The following is a 22839-nucleotide window of genomic DNA, read 5'->3' on the forward strand; positions in this document are numbered from 1 at the left end:
AATGAACTTCCATATCAAACTTGGTTTTGTTTTAAAAATTTATTAAACATAATTGCAGTTTTTAATAAAAAATTATTTACAAAAAAAAAAAAATAATGTGTAATAAAAATTTAAATTATAAAAAACTGCGCGTAAAATAAAACAAGATGCGACCTCTAAATGTGCATTTAAGAAATTTTTAAAACAACTGAAGAACTTTTTTTGACAGATCGATAACAACATCCCCGACAACGGGACGCCTGCCGCTAAATAATGAAACGAAATTTTATTGCATCTGCTTCTTAGTTAAGCCGAAAAAAATAAAGACTGAAAAAAAACTTTTATCGTAGCTCGTAGTTCTGTAATTAATTTTAATATATTTAACCGACTGATTTCTGTTTCCTATATATATTTAAATAGACAATATAATTAACAAGGAATTGACAGTTAAATAATAATATAAACTATTAAATTTAAGTCAGAATATATAATTTATTGTGGAGCAAAAATATAAGTAGTTACGAATTTATGGGTTTGCGTCCGTTACAAATTATTCACTTGATTTAATGTAACGGTTTTTACAAGTTTTGAATCTTTCAAAAGTTAAAGGTAACTATTCATTTATTTATTGATTTATTTTGATATAATTTAGTATTCATTAATAAAAATTAATTAAATTTATAAATTTCAGATAAAATAAAAATTTTAAAAATTAAAAATGCGTCCGGATTCCCGTAGCGTCTCTTTTACATTTCACCGTGAGGTTTTGACCGACAAAAATTCTCCAAGAATTCCAGCAAATCGTGGCAAAAATTTTCGCCAAAGACTTCAAGATCGATTTGATAAAGAAAAACCCGATGGTAACAACAAAGATAAATCTAAAATTGTTAAAAGTGCTGATAAAAGTTGGAATAACATCAGTCTGAGTACAGTATCCGCGGACTCACGACGTGTATTACGAAACGGAGCTGAAAAATTATCAAAAACAATAATATCTGTACGAACTACCATTGGAACTATTTCCCAGGTATTAATTATTTTATTTAAATTTAAATTTATTTTTATCAATAATAAAATAAAATTATAAAATTTATTCTTCAGAAATTCCGGAGTTCAACGAGAAGGAGACAAATTTTAGATGAACAGCAATCGCCCTGTAATTCTCAGACACCACAGACTTATTCGCGAACTTTATTAGGACGTACCCCGACGAAATTGTACAGCCCATTTGGTATTGAATCACCTAGACGCGCTTGGGGTAAAGAAAATGATACCGTTCCATCGTCAGCGTCATCGAAAAATGAAAATAGTGAATCGCGACGCCCATTTCGTTTTATTAAAAAACGCGGCTTCGCTGCTTTGAGATAAACTGATTTTTTTTAAAAACAAAACATTATATCGCTTTGATACTATAATCAATACGCTGTGTAACTTATCACAAATTACACGAATAATCTCTTTAGCTTATGAAAATTTTCGACCAGTCATTTATCAACTAGGTATCTATTAATATTATTTATGATACACTGTAAAAAAACGGAGTAAGTCCAGGCGGGGTAGGTGTTAAAATTTTCGGTGTTAAATTTCAACCCGAAAGTGGTGTTGAAATAACATGATACTGAAGTTAGCAGACGTCTAATATTATTCTGATCTTTCTTCAGATGATAAAATTTAAAAAAAAAATATTTGAAAAAATCGCACCTGTAGTTTTTAAAATTTTCTACATGTGCAAAGTTTTATTTTATTTCTTTACAATTGATTTGATGAAAAACAAAAATTCAAAAATTTTTAAATGTTTGCTAACTTCAGGATCATTAAAATAACACCATCAAAGGTGTAAATATTATTTACCGGTGTTAAAAATATTTTACTTTATGACTATTGAAATTTCCTCCAGATAATATTCATTAAATTTATATATTTTTTTATATGTAATACATTTTTTTTCTAATATATATACGTGCAATTGTTTTTACACTGATTTAACACCGGTATTTCAACACCGCTTTTGAAAATGTATTATTGATAATGGTATCGCTATTTTTTTACTTTAATACTAATTTTTGTACTATAACACTATTAAGTATAAGATTAAATCCAGTGAGCACAAATTTACTTTTAAAAATTGAAAAAAATGTTTTTTTTTTTTTTTAAATTTATAAACGTGCGTATTTTTTAAACCAAAATAAATTAATTTATTTATTTTTTATATATTTCTTTTAATTTTACAATATAATCGATCTATAAAAATAATACTGCCATTAATGGATTTGATTTGATAAATATTTAATCAAGATTGAATGAATACGAGTAACTACAGTTATTTTAATTGCATTAATCGTGATTAAATTATACATTTATAACAATAATTAACTATCAAGGGCATTTTCAGACAATGTCTTCCACTTTTTAAAAATAATCTATGACTTTCAATTGTCAGCATTAAAATGTCATTAAAATTTTCTTAATTAACTTTTAAATAATTAAAGCATTAATTGAAAAGTCAATTAAGATTATTCAATGAATTTTAGCCTTCAAAATTTAATTTTTTTTTTCAAATTTATATCTCAGCAAAATTTTAACTTTGTTGTCTTTTTTTCAATTAATGGATTAACTTTTTTTCAATTAATTGATTAATTAAGTTTTACCACAGTTATGATTGTTCAAGGTAATTCAAATTTTCAAAAAATTGAGCAGAGGAAGAGGACACTGTCTGAGGATGTCCTTAATTAAAATAAAAATAAAATACTATTTTAAGATTTAAAAAGAAACTGTTGCCTAAAAAATAAACTTTGTTTCATGAAATATTTATTAATTAATACATCATGTAATCAGTATTTTATTAAATAAAATATTAAAGACTTAAAAAAAATTGTATTTTTTTTTATTAATGATTATCAATTTAATTACATTAATTATAAAAATAATTTGATATTGAAAAATTTAATTAATTGTTAAAATTTCAACGTCTAACAATTTGATTTTTTAAAAGCGATAAACAAAAAAAATATTTCAAAAAATTGCACCTATAGGTTTTTTAATTTTCTACATGTGCATATTTTTTTTTTTTTTTTTTTAAATTAAGTTGAGAAGAAAATTTTAAAACTTTTAACTTTAGGAAATATATTTTTAAAAAAAGTTGTTTTTATCGATTATAATTTTTATTAATAATTAAATATGAAGATATTTTTATATTTTATAAATAATAAATACTCTAGCATAAAAAATATAAACCAGCACGTCAATGCGCACGTGCATATTAAATTTATATCGCGCAGACGTTCACTACCACCGCAAAACGACATAACACTGCACCCGAAATTGTCATCATCAAGACAAAGAAGGGGTAAATAATTAAACAATGCGGCAAAATTTTAAATCTTTTTTTTTTTTTTTTTCATTAATAGTTACCACTATATATCACAATCTATAAATGTCATAAATTTAAATCAAATGAATTGATAATTTTTTATAAAATTTTCACGTGTAACTTTTATGCAAATTAAAAATTTTATTATTAAATAATTTATTAAATACAAGTGCACCTAAATTAAATGAAAGATTACTTAGAAATTTTTTAACACAACACTTATCGATTTAAATAAGTAGGGTTTAGTCTATAATACTCTTATCGTAGGTGGATTATACCACCTTACCCAATTTTCATTTTCATCGTTTAGGTTTTCTGCCAAGAAACTATTTATGCCACTAAATAGTTAATTTCAGCTCACGTAAATATTAAAAATTTAACTTATTACGTCAATGCCAAATAATTTTATACATCATTAGTTCATTTAAATTCAAATTATTGTAACTTACCCCCGAAATTATTTAAAGTCGTTTATTTAATTTTCGTTTTTTTTTTTATCAACAAATTAATTAAAAAAAAAAACTCAAAATATGCACATGTAGAAAATTAAAAAATCTACAAGTGCAATTTTTTCAAAAATTATTTTTTTTATTATTTATCATTTTTAAAAAATTTCAAAAATTATTAAACGTCAGTTAATTTCTAAAGTTAACAATTAATAAATTTCGAATTATTTTTATCCGCAGATTAATTAAAAAAAAAAAATGACAATATGCACATGTAGAAATTTAAAAAAACTACAAGTGCAATTTTTTCAAAAATTATTTTTTAATAATTTATCTTCTTTACAAAATTTCAAAAATTATTAGACGTCAGTAAACTTCTAAAGTTGACAATTAACAATTTCGGGATTTATTTTATTAACAGATTAATTAAAAAAAAAAAAACTAAAAATATGCACATGTAGAAAATTAAAAAAACTACAAGTGCAATTTTTCAAAATATCATTTTTTTAAAATTTCAAAAATTATGAGCGTCAGTTAAGCAGTATCATAAAGAACAAGGGCTTAAAATGAAGTGATTAAAAAATAGTTTTTTTTTTTATAGACTCCAGTTAATTGATACAAGGGGCGTTTTTTTACCGTATAATAGTGGGTTGCATTGGTTGGTCGAGGGTGTAAGGAGGGATGGAGCTCCAAAGGGTGCTCGCGAGGCAGGTCAGGGTTGGGGCCCTGGGGCTCAGTTCTGCTCAGTACGTTGGCCGTATTTGATCACTTCCTATTAAAAATTTCAATTTTAATATTTAACATTTTCCAATATCTCAAACAGTTACCCTCAATTAATAACTAATTAAAGCAATGTTCCAATTAAAATACTCACTAAGAAAAAACTAAATCGTTATGTTCGACATAATTTAGTGTTATATTTAACATCTAGTGGACATGACCAAAAGTCGGTCAGTGATTTAACGAGTGTGTGAAGAAAAAATAAGTCATGAAATATATGCTTACATAATATTCGTGTAATATATATCTATATATATATGTACGTTAATTCATAACGCAAGTGAATTTGTACCTCTTTAGTTTTTTTTTTCACCCTCACGTTTTGTTTCTAACACTTTTTTTTTTCATTGTCATCTTCTTCTATTCTTCTCTTCTCTTCTCTTCTCTTGTAATTTCATCTCTTTTTCTCGTCTCTCCCTCGTCTCTCCTTCTCTGTAATTATTTGTTTCTCACTCTATCTTAAATAAAACATTATTTACTCTTTCTCATTTTATTTCTCTAGTGTTATCCCTACTTTAGCGTCCTCGTTCTGTCGCGTTACTTCTCCCACCAGTTCCTGACAGCTTGGTCGATTCACGAGTTTGCCTGGATCAGTGCGGCCAGATCGTGGGTAAAACGACCCCCCACTTTCTGCCGCGCGGGCGACACATACAACTTGGGAAGACCTGTTGGTGTGTCGGGTGCGGCGGAAGAAGCCGAAAGGAGCCGAGCTCGGAGGAGAATTTACTCTCCCCACTAAGCACAGAGGAGTCACACACACAGCTGTGACTCTCTGTACATGAAAAATTCTGAGAATCCGATCTCAGCCGAAGCATACAGCGGGAAAAATAATAATAATAATAATAATATAAAATATAAAAATATAATAATAATATAAAATAATATAAAATAAATTCGAATTTTTTTTTTTAAATAAATTTTTATTTAAAAAAAAAATTTTTTTTTTTTTTCAGGATTAAATTATTGTAAAACAATAAATTATAAATATTATGATTCTTGCTAGTAAATATTACTAGCGAAAATGGCGATTGATAATTATTACACCGGTAATTCTCAAACGCAGCTTTTATAATAGTTCTTATGAACTACGGGTAATCGTGGAAACAGTCAAGTGGAGTGAGCGACTACTTTGGAAGCATAAGCTCCGTCGTCGAGTCCTCGCTGATACAAATTTTTTTTTTCTTTCAAATTTTTAACTTTTTTTTTTTTAATGTTTAAATAAGAGTTCATGTATCAGTACCAGACCATTCCATGCATTTATATATCTATATTTGTGAACATAGATATACACAAGTATAGATAGATACAAATGCATGAAGTGGTCCGGTACTAATACATTTAAACTCTTTTTGCGGCTAAACTATTGAAGAAACGAAAGTGCACCAAGAGACCTTTTTTATAGAGATTTTTATGCTTTAAAAAAATAGTCTCTTATCATTTTTTCGTATCTTCAATAAATAAGCCAAAATTTTGAAAAAAAAAGCCATTTTTAGGTTTTTTTTCAGTTTTAAGCTCTCTTTGCGGCTAGGAGATACGAAAGATTACTTATGACACAGCTTTCCACATCACCCCGGAGGTACTGTGTCCTGGCATGCGTTTCCACTTTTTTTACATGGCGGGATCCTCTTGTAGGCCTAAACCATGGTTTAATTATAGCTAAAGGCTTTATATTTACTTTACTAATAGAAAGTAGAGCTGATGGCTGTCAAAATTCATCAAGTATTTTCTATTTTCACCCTCATAAACGTAAGTTGAAGTTTTACAGCGTTGATCCATATGTGTATGTATACACTCTTCAATTGGATTCTTTATCTCTACCATATTTGCTTGATTATGCAGTTCATCATTTGAAAGTTCATTTTTTATTTTCATTGTATTTTTTACTTTACGTTTCCTTGTCATTAGTACTGTTTAAAATTTACCCCTTTCAAAATTGATCAAGATAAATAAATATATTTCTATTCTTTCTATCTGAAGTGAGCGGGGCTATCAATAAGTATTGTTATCAATAAGTAAGACAGAAGTCGTAACATTCATCATACCTTCTGTCTTTGTCACTCTTACGGTATCGCTGATGACAGTCTCGGTCAGCGCCGGCCGATTGACAGCGCTGCGACAATCGATTGTTATTGTCTCTGTCTTACTTATTGAGTCATTGGGGACTGCGCGGCTAAACTTTTTTTGTCAAGCAGTTATATTTAATGCAATACCAAAATTATTTTTATGATAATTTTTAGTTGTTAGATGCATTCTAATTCAAATGCTCTTATAATCTTCACAAAAGCAATTTTTAATGATGACGAAGTTTCTTAAAGTCAATCGCGTCTCTTTAAACTTTAAATGCCCGAAGGAGTTACACGCGCGCGTTTTTCGCGCCTCGGATCTCGGTTATAAACAAATGTGCCCGAAGGAGTTACACGCGCGCGTTTTTCGCGCCTCGGATCTCGGTTATAAACAAATGATGCTTCGTTTGTTCGTCAACGGACGCTGTTTCCGTAAACGATCAATTTTACGTATAAAGTTACACGGTGTGCATCAGCTATTGGGATTACTGCGTTCCTGAAATAAAATTTAAAGGTATTTAACTAAGTATTTATATATTTTTATTTTTATCATTATTATTAACATTAAGTACAGTGTGTGTTTTTTAATGAATAAATAGTGTAGATTATTTAAATTATTAATAGTTAAATTCACGTCCGACTTTCTAAGTATCGCGAACGCGTTGGTTAGAGTTTATATAGATTTAATTGGTCATCGTACTATTGCTACTGTTTCTGTTTTTTTTTTTAATTAAATATGGATTTATCAGAGCCTTCTGCTAAAAAATCTCGAGTCAAGACTTTCCAGCAGCAATGGTTCGATGATTTTCCAGAGTGGAGACAATGGGTGAATGAATGTCCGTCAGACCCCACGAAATTCTTTTGTGTTGCGTGCGATATTTATTTAACTTGCGGTAGGTCAGAAATTGACAGGCATTTAAAAACAGATAAACATATTCAGCTCACGCGTACCCATCATCTTAGAAAAGGTATTGTTCATTCTAATGTAGGCATTTTAGGAAATTTAACTCTTTCACCAGTTAGCTCTCTCCCAGTTAGCTCTCCCCCAGTTAGCTCTTTCCCAGTTAGCTCTCTCCCAATTAGCTCTCCCCCAGTTAGCTCTCTCCCAATTAGCTCTCCCCCAGTTAGCTCTCCCCCAGTTAGCTCTCCCCCCGTTAGCTCTCCACCAGTTAGCTCTCCACCAGAGGCCAGTTCCCTGCCATCTTCTTCTGGACTCAATTTTAATGATCGAGTCAAAGCTGCCGAAATTAGATTTGCAACTTTTGTTGCTCAACATAATATATCTTTTTCTACTGCTTCGGACATGTTGAAATTATTTCAAATGATTGGTAAGGAACCTGCTATTCTTCAAAAAATGGCCATGGGTAAAACTAAAACTACCAAAGTAATTAATAACGTTGTTAGTGTCCGCGAGTCAAAAAGAGTTGATGAGGTTGTTAAAAACACCAAATTTTCTGTTTTTGTTGACGAGACTACTGACGTTACTAATGAAAAATGGATGACTTTGATGGTTCGCTACGTTGATCCACAAACTTTACTCGTTAACACCGAGTTGTTGAAATTAATCCATATCGATGCTATTAACGGTAGTGCCGACCGATTGGTTCAACAATTCATCAGTGCGATAGCTGAAAAGGAAGTTCCTCTGCATCAAATCATTAGTCTTGCCTGTGACAATGCTTCGGTCATGGTTGGTCGAAATAATTCTTTCAAAGTTCATTTGAGTAAGAAAATCCCTAACCTTTTAACTCTCCCCTGCATTTGCCATTCTTTAGCACTTGTCGCTAAAGATGCCAGTACTGCCATACCCTCGAAAGTTCATTCTTTCGTTGCGGATATTTCTTCTTTTATTAATAATAGCCCAAAACGAAGCGCAATTTTCTCCCAATTTCAGGATTTTTATGATGAAAATCCTTCTAAAGTTACTCGATTTGCTGCTACACGATGGTTGTCTCGTCAAATAGCAATTACTAGGATTTTAGATAATTGGCAGGCGATTAGAGGTTTTTTGATTGACCAATCTTCAGAAAAAAGTGCAGCTGCTGATACCTTAATAGAAACTATGAAGGATCCCTCGACGAAAGCGTATTTACTTTTCTTGCAATGGGCACTTGAACCTTTTAATAAGATCAATGCTCATTTCCAAGGAAATGATACGCTAGTCGGTCAACTGCAACCTTTTTCGAAAAGATTGTTCACTGAAATTCTGCAAAAGTTCATGAAATCTGCCTTATTGAAGCCTGAAATCTTTGACAATGGAGTTCACGAAATAAACTTTGGATTAATCACAAATCAACTTGATTTGTCTAAAGTCGACGTCGGAGCAAATTGTGAAGATTTCTTACGGCTTCAATTAAGATCAGGCGATCCTAAATCTGAATCAATTGTTCACCAGGTGCGTGTCAATTGTTTAAATTTCTATGTAATTGCTGCTGAAAACATCCGCAAGAGATTACCGTTTGAAGATAGTTTCTTATCCAGTCTTACTGTTTTTGCACCGGAATTGGCACTCTTTGAAAAGGATAGGGAATCTTCATTTTTAAAAGTCAAAAATGTCTGTGATGTTCTTGGCGTTCCTGTAGACGGATCTATTCAAACTGAGTGGAATTTGTTATATTTTGTTGATGTGAATTTAAAAAATCAATGGAGCAAATTGACATTTGACGAAATGTGGATGAAAATTTCCACTTTCACTTGCTCAAATAATAATATACAATTTCCAACTTTGCGCTTACTTTCAGGTCTCATCAGATCACTCCCCCATTCAAATGCTCCGGCTGAAAGGGCGTTTTCGTTAATACCTGAAATTAAGACGAAAAAAAGAAACGGCCTTACTGCTGAAACGCTGAATTCACTTTGTGTGATTAGATCTCTCGCTAAATCAGGAAAATTAAATCCCTTAGAAATGACGATAGATAAGAACTATGTAGATATGATGAATTCTTCAGATTTGTACCCTCACGGAGTCAAGGCCCCCCCGAGGAATGTGAATCTTCATGCGTATGACAGTAGTGATGATTGGCGAATGATTGAAGATTGAATATGTATTTAATTGGGTCCTGTATGAATGTTGAGTATTTATGTATTTAAAACTAATCTCCATGTATTATTTTCAGTCATTAAAAAGCCCTGCTTTTTTGCTAGTCATTGCTGTGATTTAAAGTTTAAGCTAGTCATAGTTGTGATTTAAAGTTTAATTAAGTATTTAAGATAGTATAAGAATTAGATCAATAAGCTCTGCTTTTCTAAGTCAATTGTAATTTTAGTGCAATATTTTTATACAGTATTTACAAATATATATAGAAGCTACAGCTCTTAGCTCTGCTTCTGACTAGTCAATCGTGTTAAAATTTAGTGTAATGGGCTAATAATTTATTTAATATCACGTAGAAGTTAGTCTTCCGCTCTTCTACCTCATAATATATTTAATATAGAGCCTTAAGTTTTACTTCTTTTTAGTTTATACTTGTTAATATTAGAGCCTTCAGCTCTACTTTTTATTAGTAAAGTAAATATAAAGCCTTCAGCTATAATTGAACCATGGTTTAGGCCTACAAGGGGATCCCGCCATGTAAAAAAAGTGGAAACGCATGCCAGGACACAGTACCTCCGGGGTGATGTGGAAAGCTGTGTCATAAGTAATCTTTCGTATCTCCTAGCCGCAAAGAGAGCTTAAAACTGAAAAAAAACCTAAAAATGGCTTTTTTTTTCAAAATTTTGGCTTATTTATTGAAGATACGAAAAAATGATAAGAGACTATTTTTTTAAAGCATAAAAATCTCTATAAAAAAGGTCTCTTGGTGCACTTTCGTTTCTTCAATAGTTTAGCCGCAAAAAGAGTTTAAATGTATTAGTACCGGACCACTTCATGCATTTGTATCTATCTATACTTGTGTATATCTATGTTCACAAATATAGATATATAAATGCATGGAATGGTCTGGTACTGATACATGAACTCTTATTTAAACATTAAAAAAAAAAAAGTTAAAAATTTGAAAGAAAAAAAAAATTTGTATCAGCGAGGACTCGACGACGGAGCTTATGCTTCCAAAGTAGTCGCTCACTCCACTTGACTGTTTCCACGATTACCCGTAGTTCATAAGAACTATTATAAAAGCTGCGTTTGAGAATTACCGGTGTAATAATTATCAATCGCCATTTTCGCTAGTAATATTTACTAGCAAGAATCATAATATTTATAATTTATTGTTTTACAATAATTTAATCCTGAAAAAAAAAAAAAAATTTTTTTTTTAAATAAAAATTTATTTAAAAAAAAAAATTCGAATTTATTTTATATTATTTTATATTATTATTATATTTTTATATTTTATATTATTATTATTATTATTATTTTTCCCGCTGTATGCTTCGGCTGAGATCGGATTCTCAGAATTTTTCATGTACAGAGAGTCACAGCTGTGTGTGTGACTCCTCTGTGCTTAGTGGGGAGAGTAAATTCTCCTCCGAGCTCGGCTCCTTTCGGCTTCTTCCGCCGCACCCGACACACCAACAGGTCTTCCCAAGTTGTATGTGTCGCCCGCGCGGCAGAAAGTGGGGGGTCGTTTTACCCACGATCTGGCCGCACTGGCCTGGATACACCCGCGTTTTCCCGGGCCTTTGCGCCGCGATTTATATACATAGTGAGTTTTATTTATCATTTATTTATATACTTATTTAAATATATTTTTTAAATTTATAAACTTATTGTTTATCATTATATTAAAGTCATATATATGCTTATAGTGTAGATTATTAAATATATATAAAAGCTTATTATTTAGAGTTTAATGCATCAGTTTTATGACACTTTACGTTACGCACAATTTCTAACCAATAAAATTTTTAAATGATGCGATAGTCATTTGTTTTTTTTTTTTTTTTTTTTTTATATACTTATATATATTTTCTAAACTATTATTTAAATAATTATTTAAATTTAAAAAAATAATTTGACAACTGGAATAATATGAATTTTTTTTTCTTTTTTTATTAAGGACTGGTTGCTTGGCTGGGCATAACCTAACAAATAATTTTTGTTGATGAATATAATCCAGCACATATATGTGATATATATATTAAATATATATTTTATATTTATATATATGTAATAATTAATGTAGTTTTTTTATTATTGCATTTGTTTGTTTGTTTCTGATATGCAGGTCTGGCGTCGTATATATTATTGAATTTTATTTTTATATTTATTTTTTATCAACTGCTTTAAAAAAAAAAAAAAAAAAAAAAAGAAAAAAAATATTCATTGCCAGTGAGTTTTGCTGGTATGCGGGAGTCCGGGATAAAAGTAGTAATGCATTTGTTTATATTTTTTGTATTTGCTGTACGTCCCGATGTTTATCAACGACTCAATCAGCCGGATCATTCAATCATCGCATCATCATCATCAGTGTCGACAGACAGTCTCAAAAAGGAACGACAAAAAATTGTTTTTCTACGTAGGAGTGACACGAGTTGCAGAGTTAAATTAAAAAGAATTTTTGGAACCTGATAGTCTTAATTTCAAAATGACCGAACAAAATGATCAACTTAATATGTGCGGGGATGAACCTCGCACTAATCTTATTATTAATTATCTACCCCAAAGTATGACTGAAAAAGAATTATACAGTATGTTTGTTACTATCGGACCAGTTGAATCTTGTCGAGTTATGAAAGATTACAAAGTAAGTAAAAGGATTGGAATTTTTTAATTATTTTTAGTTTTTTCTTTTTTTTGTGCTTATTCTTAGAAATCGTAGTACAAATAACTTGAGTAATAATACGTAATATAATTTATTTAAATGTCGAAATTTCCAAGAAGATAAAAATTTTATTATTGAATTTGAAATACTGGGAAATTTTTTTAGTAATTTGTATTTTTAAAAATATCCAGTTTGTAGACCATTAAGAATTTGCGGTTTTTTTTTGATAAATCGCGAAAAAAAATAAACTAAAAATATGCACATGTAGAAAATTTAAAAATCTACAAGTGCATTTTTTTTTTTAATTTATAGTTTTTTTTTAAATTCAAAAATTATTAAACGTCAGTTAACTTCAGTATCATTGAAATCAACAATTTAAAATTTTGGGATTTCTATTTCAACAAATCAATGACGAAAAAAAAAAAAAAAAAAAAAAAACTACAAATATGCACACATAGAAAATTTAATAAACCATAAGTGCAATTTTTTAAAATATTTTTTTTTTTTATAATTATCAAATTATGAAACGTCGGCTAACTTCAGTATCAAAAAAAGATTGTAATAAAAAATTAAAACAATTTTTTTTTTTTTGTTTAAAGACTGGATATAGTTATGGTTTTGGTTTCGTGAATTACGCGAAAGCTGAAGATGCAGCAACAGCGATAAATACACTCAATGGATTGCAAGTTCAAAATAAAAGATTAAAAGTATCGTTCGCAAGACCTTCTGGAGAAGAAATAAAAGAAACAAATCTCTATGTTACAAATCTTCCTAGGTAACTATAAATAAATATGACTAATAAATTAAAATAATCTACTTTTGTTATAAATAAAATTTAATTATTATCCGACAGAAATGTTACGGAAAATCAAATCGAGGATCTCTTCAATAAATTCGGCCAAATAGTACAGAAGAATATATTGAAAGATAAATTAACTGGCTTACCTAGAGGAGTGGCTTTTGTTAGGTAAATTATTTATGTATTTCATCGCTCCATTACTCGCACATTAAAGTCTTTAATGAATTTAAATAAAAAAAAAAGACAAATTGGATGAAACTCAAAATTTCTACAAACAGCTGAGTTGTAAAATAAAATTAAATCTCAATACAAGTATTCCAATTTAAAATCTTCACAGAGTATATATATTTATTTAGCCAACTTATATTCTGTGCCAGAATATTTTCGCCAGTCTACTGCCTACCTGGCGCGAATCTTTGCTCAATTTCATTTAACGTTTGTTCTATAAGTGACCTAGTTCACTGTGAAAAGTAACTCGATGAAGGCACACAATCAAAAATTTATATTTGTACAATAAATTAAGTATAACAGTCTGCTTAAATTCGTTTAAATAAGTGTCTACTTATACTATAAATATATACGGACTACATATGTATATATAAATTGAAATTTATATATACTTGATATATATTTACATAAAGAGTAATTTAGCATGTCTTTTAATTCAATTTATTTGTCTTCACTGCAGGTATGATAAGCGTGAAGAAGCACAAGAAGCAATAAATCATTTAAATGGTACAATACCCGATGGCGGTTCCGAGCCGCTATGTGTTAAGATCGCGGAAGAACATGGAAAACAAAAAGCGGCATATTATGCTGGGTGGCAGGCTGGATACAATCAGAGTCGTGGTGAGTATTAAACAATAAACTTTATTATTATTTTTTATATTATTTATTTTTTTTATTTATTTATATTATTTAAGGGTATCCTCAGGTAGTGTCCCCTCTCTCACTTTTTAAAAATATTCAATGATTTTTAACTGTCATAACCGTATTAAAATTTTATTAATTAAAGTAAATAAAATTAAAACCTCGATCAAAAAAAGTACAATGTAGTAGTAATTTTGCTGAGGTATAGAATTAAAAAAATTACTTGCAGCTGTTAACAATTAGGAGTTGAGCAAGATATGTTGAATAAATTTTAGCTTAAAAAATTTGAAAATTCTAATTATAAAATTGACATGAAGATTTTACGAATTACCAAAACCTGGGAAGTATAAATGAACTGGAAAAATCAGGGAAAAGTCAGGAATTTCGTAACAAAGCTGGAAAAATTTTTACTTTTTTTTGACTGAAAAAATCCGATAAATTTTTTTTCTGTCAAAACTGTTCAAAAAGTGGCGCGGCGCGAATGCACCTGTAATACAATTTTTAAAAAAAATTAGTAGAAATTGATTCCAATAGCGAAAAAATGAAGCAATTTGAATTAAAAAGGCTGTTAGAAAAAAAAAGTCTTGGTAGAAACCAATCGTCAGGATCTTGAAGCTATTAACATGCATATTGACAAGTTAAAAAACCAAAAACATTAAAAGTATACATAAGTATTGAACTAATAAGTTCCACTATATTATTCGCGTACTTGATTAATATTTTATTAATATTCTATAAAACGTTCTTATTTATGAAATTTATTCTAGTGAAAATGATAAATTTATTTATATTTTATTATAGAGTAAGTTATATAAAATCATAAATTTAAAATGAAAAATAAAAAATAATTCATTTAATAAATAAAAAAAACGTATGAACATTGACAAATAATAAAATAAAGTTTCATTTAAAGACAATGATTAATTATTTATTGAACTGACTTATACCATTTTATTTTGAATTAAATAAATATTTCCAATGATTTAATATTGCTACATATGTTCAGGAGTTTTTAAATTATTTGACTGGAGTACCTGGAAAAGTCAGGGAATTAAAATTTCAAAAATCTGTAGTCACCATGATTTGACAAATTTCATTTAGCTCCCAATTGATATCAATTGTAAGTAATTTTTTCTAAAATCTATATCTCCGCGAAATTACTACTACGCTGCTCTTTTTTCAATTAATGCTTTAACTTTTTTTTAATCAATTGATAAAATTTCGAGACACTTATGACAGTTTAAAGTCATTAAAAATTTAAAAAAAGTGGGGGCACTTTCTGAGACTGGCCTTAAATGCAAGGAAATTTTGCAATAGACATGAATAGTTTATTTTAAAAATGCACCGATTAATCAAATATATTTTAGTGGATTAATCTATTTGTTATTAGTCGTCACCGCGAATTTTTTTAAAATTTAAATTACTAAAAAAACTGACAAGTACATGATTGCTGTAAATGTATTATTTATCGGTATGCATTTAAAGTTACGTTTTTTTGCCGTCGCTTATTTAAACAAATAATTTATCTCTATATATTTATCGTAGTATATATATATTGATCTATACAAGATATATACGTATAAAACATATTTAACCGGTCAGGGAATCAAGCATGCGTTATTTTAAAATAAAACCGCCATATTTAAAATAAATTCCAATGACGGCTAGTTTGCTATAACTAATTATTGTTTCTTATTATTTATTATTGTTATTATACTTAATAGTTTATTTATATTTTTAAATAATTCCCATTTGTCCGCGTAAACATTTTAACCCTAATTTAAAAAAATGTTTTGCCAGATAAGAAGTTTGCACCTAACTCGGCTCTCAACAGCTTATCGCAATAGTCAAAAAAATCATCCATTAATTAAACAATAACACATATATATCAGTTGATACTAATGATAATAATACACTACAACAACAACTGATAAAATAGTAATGAAAAATCAAAATAATTTATCTGCGACTTGCAATGCAATTTAAATTACAAAAATTATTTAATTGTTTTCTTTTTTTTTTTTTCTATTATATTACATATATTAATAAAATAATTCGCGTTAATAAAAATATATAAATAAGTTTAATAATCATTGAGTGAAAAATATAAGACATTATATATTAGTAATGAATATATTTAAAAAGCGTTATATTTAATTAATAGTTAATTAAAAAAAAGTGTTTGTGTTGTGTTAAAAATGAAAAATGAAGGCGCTGGATTCGCTTATCCTTTCCAACGATGACCACATTAAGAAACGAACGGGTCTACCCTGGTCAAGTCTTTGACTCTAAACAAATTAAGGATTTTTATTAAGTCATTGGACCTGGGTCAATTGGATTTATTACAGTATACATTTATTATTTTTGTTAATCATTTAATTATTATTGATTAATTAATTAATAACTGACAGTAATCATTATTGTTATTATAAATTATATATTATTGTATTATTCAAATTTTTTACTTTCTGACAGTTGGCTATCCCAGTAATACATTTAATCGTTAGGATAATTTTTGTTCTATTAATAATTTCGTTAATTTAATTATTATAATTATTATTATTTGAAATTTTGACTTACTGACTTTGAAAAAGAAATTAACGTTAAAAATTTAATTAATTGTTTTCCATACTAATAAGGTCCGTACTAATGTAAGGTCATTTTTTGTATATTATTTTTTGTATGTTATTCAAAAAAGTATAACACAAAATACAGATATTTTTTTCGATATTATTTCAGCGCTTTCCTTTATCTTTATTGACCTACAACGTCCTAATTATAAATTTTGAAACATGGTGGCCACATTTATGTAAAACCTGGAAATCTCAGGAATTATAAATAAACTGAAAAAATTAGGGAAAAGTCAGGAATTTCGTAACAAAGCTGAAAAATTTTTACTTTCTTTTTTTTTTTTACTGAAAAAATCCGATATTTTTTTTTTCTGTCAAAACTGTTCAAAAAGTGGCGCGGCGCGAATGCACCTGTAATACCATTTTTGAAAAAAAAATTAGTAGAAATTGATTCCAATAGCGAAAAAATGAAGCAGTTTGAATTAAGAAGGCTGTTAAAAAAAAAGTCTTAGTAGAAAACGCTCGTCAGGATCTTGAAGCTATTGACATTCATATTGATAAGTTAAAAAACCAAAAACATTAAAAGTATACATAAGTATTGAACTAATAAGTTCCACTATATTATTCGCGTACTTGATTAATATTTTATTAATATTCTATAAAACGTTCTTATTTATGAAATTTATTCTAGTGAAAATGATAAATTTATTTATATTTTATTGTAGAGTAAGTTATATAAAATCATAGATTTAAAATAAAAAATAAAAAATTATTCATTTAATAAATAAAAAAAACGTATGAACATTGACAAATAATAAAATAAAGTTTCATTTAAAGACAATGATTGATTATTTATTGAACTGACTTATGCCATTTTATTTTGAATTAAATAAATATTTCCAATGATTTAATATTACTACATATGGTCAGGGAATTTTTAAATTATTTGACTGGAATACCTGGAAAAGTCTGGGAATTTGAGTTTCCAAAATCTGTGGTCACCATGTAAAATCAATTATTTATAAAATAATTATATTACATTTATTATATAGTTAAGTATTTAAAATAAAATAATTGTTATTTATTATAATAAAAAAATAATGAATAATTAAATTTTTATATTTGCTTGAGCTGTAATGACCGCGCGCAAAATAAATATTGTAATATTTAATTGGCTGCGAATGCATTTATATTTAAAGCTTTACTATCATTATTATTAGACTAATAATCATATGCATGAGCGTTGAATTCCAAATTAAAATTAATTTAATCGTATATAAATTTCTCTCTCTTCCTCATATCTCTAATTTATAAATGATAATATTTTTGAAAAAATTCAATTACTTGAAAAAAAAAAAAAAAAAAAAAAAAAAAAAAGTTATTATAACAAAGGAGGCATACCTCTAAAGTTATTTTAATCAAATATTTCTATTTCACTGCTTACCATTCGGCGAAGGAGAGTGTCTATATGGAACGAGGAAAAAATATCAGCAGTTTTCAAATTTAAATAATAAACAATAAGAATAATTATTATTATTATATAGCCTTTAAATTTAAATGCAATGACAATTTTTAATTATTTAATAAATTATTCTACGCAAAATAAAAAAATTTCCTGGTGAAAAAAAAGATTTTTCACTGTTAAATAAAAAAAAAAGAATTTTCTTAAGACCAAAAATAGAGTTTTTTTTGACTCAAGAAAATTTTTTCCCGCCCAAGAAAGAAAAAGTTTTCATGGGAAGAATAAAATTTTTTCGCGCCAAAAAATTCTTTTTTTTCTGTATCAAATTAATTAAAAAAAAAGTCAATATCACTTAGAAAAATAAAAAATATTTAATAAATTATGATGGAATTAATAAATTAATTAAGACTAAAAATTGTGAAATTTCGATAAATTTTTTTTATGTAAAGAAAAATTTATACTGAAAATGTTTTTTCTCTTAAATATATGAAAAATAGTATTTTAGTGAGAGCTGTAATCAAATGAATTAATTATTGTATTGTTTGTTTTTTAAAATTAATTAAAGTTATTATTATAAATAATTAATATTGATAATTAAATAATAATTACATACACAGTAAACTTATGCAATTAGCATTAGATCTTTATCGGCTGTAAGTAGATAGTATATTTATAAAATAATGCCAATATGTAGATGTAAACATCTGGTTAAGATAAACTCGTATTAATTACAAAAAGCTTACAAATTAATGCATTCAATATTTATGTAACTAATTAGGGGCATAGTAATTAAAAGACGCTCAAGCAAATTTAGATATATGTAACGTAATGTTGTAGATATCATTCTTTTACGATAAATATATATATTATTGAAAGAGTAAAAAAAATAATAATTACAAAATTAAGTAACTTACAAATTTATTAAATTTTTTTTGGCGTATATATTTTCAATATAAGAATTAGCTATTTTATTTTATTTATTTATTATTTAATTTTGCATGAAATATTTTTTTATTTAAAAAAATTATTATTTAAGGATTTTATTTATTTAAAAAAAAATTATAACAATTATCAAAATTTTTGATATTGAATTTTTACAATTATATATATTACTCACTCAATAAATATATGCATCATTAATCAAATACATAAAACTTATAAAATGAAAAAAGTAAAAAAAAAATTCCTAAAAAATTATTTAAATTAATAAATTTATTGCTTTACTATTAAATCCTACTGAATTTTGTTTTTAAAATTTGAAAACAATTAAATGTATGATTAAAAAATAACTGTATATAAATATAATTATTTGAAAAAATGAATGTAGTAGAATGTTGAACAATGGACCGTATCTGATTAATGATTAAAGTTCTAATAATGAGGACAAACACCGAAAAGTTTTGTAGTAGCAACAATGGCTGTGATAAAGGATAACTCGTGTGAAAAAAATTCGTTACAAAAATCTTCCAAAAACGTTCCTGACAGTGAACTTACAAAATTTAGATAATTCTGAACTTTTAGTTGAACATTTTTGGAGCTTTAAAATAATTACAAGTGTGAAAAATTTTTAACTAGTGTAGACGTTTTTAGCGGGGTTTCTTTTTTTATTTTTTTGAAATTTTTTAAGCAAAATTGATTTGAATTGAAAATTTTGTGAGTTTATAATAAGTTCATAATTAGTTCTAATCACTCATTTTTTGGACTATTTTTGACCAAATCAAAAAGTGAAAAAAACTGACTCCCAAAAAGTTCTAATAAAAGTCAAAAAATGTTCATAAATATTTTCAAATCCTTCATTTTTTTTGCCTCACCTGAATAATTCTGGTAAGAATAAAAAATCTTCATAATTCCTAATTAATTCCTTTTTTTTCTTCAAACCCAAAAAATTGTCAAATCAAATTACTTTTTTTCAAGAAATAAAAAAAAAAACGCGCGGGAAAATCTTTCACCAGTTAAAAATTTTGCACTTTCTAATTTTTCCAGCTGAAAAATTTTAAATTTGAAGTTCGAAATTCAGAATTGTCTCCAATTTTGAAACTTCACTGTCAAAAAATTTCAGGAACGAATTTTTTTTACACGGAAACCGATAATATTTATTATAAATGAATAATTGGATAAAAGAAACAACACCAAAATAAAATTAGGAATTACTATTAAGCGGGATATTTAAAAAAATTTATCATTAGAATCTTCTATTAATTTATAAATAAATAATCAATAAATTTTATTAATATCCTCGTAATTTCCGTATGTACGTAACATATTTAATAATAATTGTACTGTAATATATAAATTTTATGTGGAAATTAATATGTTCAATACCATCCAATAACAAGCCGCTAAATAATAAAATGTCTATAAATTATATCATGTTTTAAATAAATTATGTGATTGTAATTTTTTTAACTGTTATTAATATTTAATTATTAATTAATTGTTATTTATAACTTATGAAAATAATTTAAATAGTGATGAATATAAAACAGTGTAACTACGATTGTTTTTTATTTTTAATTCAAATAAAATTTTTTATTCATCAATACACAATAACTTTTTTATTAGTTTTTTTTTTTTCTAATTAAAAATCATAATCGTAACTCATTGATGTTAATAATAAGATAACAAAGTGATGGAATGAATAATAAATAATATTAATTTATATTACTAATTACTAGGGACAAGATTTTTGCCTTAATTTTGAATGAATGGTTAGAATGTTTTGTATTACGGTGAAAATATTGGTCTTATAAAAAAAGTTTTCAGACAAAAGTTGTAGGAAATTTAATTTTAAAACAAAAATGTCTCGTATGATTTTTTTATACGACCAATATTTTCAACACAATTCCAAAATTAAGATTCATAATGAACGATTCAAATTTTTAATAATTATAAAAATCTTAATTTTAAAATTACAGTGAAAATATTGGTCGTATAATAATATCATAATAGACATTTTTTTTAGAAAATTGAATTTCCTACAACTTTTGTTTGAAAAATTTTTTTATACGATCAATATTTTCACCGTAATTACAAAATTAAGATTTATAATGAATGATTCAAATTTTTGATAATTATGAAAATCTCAATTTTAAAACTACGGCTTTCCTATTAGTTTTATAAAAAAATTGTAAAAGATATTTTCTTTATAAAATTAAATCCCCTACAACTTTTCTTAAAAATTTTTTTTATATGACCAATATTTTCACCGTAATATCAAAAACTTGACAGTATTAATTAATAATTATTATTTTTAAATCAAAGCAAAAATCCTAGCCCTACTAATTACTTATAATCTTATTCATTTAAATATAATAATAACGTGATATATATTCGTGAACAAGTGAAAAAATAAAAACAATTTTTTAATCCACAAGTTATTATGATTAATGGACAGGAGGTAATTTCTTCCTTAACATCTTCAAAAAAAAAACTTAATATTGTATTTTATTTATTTATTTATGTAAAAATTACAGCTCGCATTTTTAAAATTTAAGTTATCAATAAATCTTTATTATATATTTATATTACATCTATAAATCGTCATGTCTTTAGCATTAATTTTGCTTGAAATTGCTACTAAATATATATTTTTATTTATTATTTATGTAAACTAATAATAATTTTATTTATTTATTTATTTTATTTTTTTTTTTTCAAACTTTTAAAAATGAACATAATAAAAAAAAAATATTTTTCAGGTGGAAGTACCCGCGGACGTGGAACTTCAACTGGGGGAGCTGTCACTACCGGAGTAACTGGAGTTGGAAGAGCGACATCAATTGGTACTAGGGGTGGACATCATGGAAGTTTTATTGGGAATGGAGGTAGTGGTGGACCTGGTGCTATGAGAATGGAAAAAATTCATCCCCATAGATTCAATCCGATTGGAATGGGGGGTGGTTACGTACAATCACACTTCTGGTGACCACAAATAAATGTCTTACATTTATTACAAGTCAATAAGTAATTATTAAACAAATAAACAAGCAAACAAACAAATAAACTAAAAATTTATGATGATAAACAAATGTTTCGGCAACGACCGAGTGGACATTACTACAGTTGATACCGTTTGGAGTAACTCTTCGATGGATTAGCAAACATGTCGATAATTTTTAATTTAATTAACGTTTTTTTTTCTTTTTTTTTTTTTTTTTTTTTTTAATTTTAATAAATGAAATTAATTTGCGAATGTTTTATGACCACGTCGCATCCAAAATCTCCGTCCGAGATGAACGGAAAATGTGGGGTGTGGATTTTAGACAATGGATATTAAGTGAGTGCTGTACTGTGAAACAATGGCACTAATTATTATTATTTATAATTTAAATGACAGAAAATTGGCAATGGTCAATAAATATTTTGTGGATTATTTTAAAATAATTTTATGATACCAAGTGCCATTGCGAGTGCAGACAAGAATAAATTTTTAAATTTATAAATTTAAGACTAAAGATTTTAAAAATATCTTCTTTCGACTAATGAGAGAGTAGTTAGTTCAAAACTAATTGAGGATAATAATAATAATAATAATTATAATAATAATAATGAATTTCTTATATTAAATAATTAATTTAAAAAAATTCCATTGGTTTAATTTAGTTGTATCTTTTAATTAAGTGTGACAATTCGTTATTAATATTGTAAAGATGATTATGTTATGAAAATTTAGTTTTAATGTTCATAAAAAACCGGTGTAATTTCTTTCTGTAATACAATAACTCGATGATATCCTTATCATTATGAGAACAAAATATTTTTTTTTATTTTATTTTATTTTTATATATATATTTTT

At 26.9% G+C, this 22839-nt stretch overlaps 2 protein-coding genes across 2 annotated transcripts; both read left to right on the top strand.

Annotated features, from left to right (window-relative positions):
• Positions 1-122: 122 nt before the first annotated feature.
• On the top strand, positions 123-2115 carry LOC103568173 (uncharacterized). The gene is made up of 3 exons (XM_008544907.2): positions 123-588; positions 671-1006; positions 1081-2115. The coding sequence occupies exons 2-3, from the start codon at positions 698-700 to the stop codon at positions 1345-1347; spliced, it is 576 nt and encodes a 191-aa protein (XP_008543129.1). The 5' UTR covers positions 123-588; positions 671-697; the 3' UTR covers positions 1348-2115.
• A 9080-nt stretch (positions 2116-11195) lies between these two features.
• LOC103568164 (sex-lethal homolog) lies at positions 11196-22073 on the top strand. The gene is made up of 6 exons (XM_014445158.1): positions 11196-11284; positions 12016-12325; positions 12943-13118; positions 13197-13310; positions 13831-13991; positions 21743-22073. The coding sequence occupies exons 2-6, from the start codon at positions 12167-12169 to the stop codon at positions 21967-21969; spliced, it is 837 nt and encodes a 278-aa protein (XP_014300644.1). The 5' UTR covers positions 11196-11284; positions 12016-12166; the 3' UTR covers positions 21970-22073.
• Positions 22074-22839: the final 766 nt, after the last annotated feature.

This window comes from Microplitis demolitor, chromosome 5 (genome assembly GCF_026212275.2).
Source record: "Microplitis demolitor isolate Queensland-Clemson2020A chromosome 5, iyMicDemo2.1a, whole genome shotgun sequence".
Classification (NCBI taxonomy): Eukaryota; Metazoa; Arthropoda; class Insecta; order Hymenoptera; family Braconidae; genus Microplitis; species Microplitis demolitor.

Excerpts from the sequence above, each read along its gene's own strand:
- LOC103568173 (XM_008544907.2), top strand. The coding sequence starts at position 698 with ATGCGTCCGGATTCCCGTAGCGTCTCTTTTACATTTCACCGTGAGGTT. Across the intron at positions 1,007-1,080 it reads CCATTGGAACTATTTCCCAG|AAATTCCGGAGTTCAACGAG; the intron begins GTATTAATTATT and ends TTTATTCTTCAG.
- LOC103568164 (XM_014445158.1), top strand. The coding sequence starts at position 12,167 with ATGACCGAACAAAATGATCAACTTAATATGTGCGGGGATGAACCTCGC. Across the intron at positions 13,311-13,830 it reads AGAGGAGTGGCTTTTGTTAG|GTATGATAAGCGTGAAGAAG; the intron begins GTAAATTATTTA and ends TCTTCACTGCAG. Across the intron at positions 13,992-21,742 it reads TGGATACAATCAGAGTCGTG|GTGGAAGTACCCGCGGACGT; the intron begins GTGAGTATTAAA and ends AATATTTTTCAG.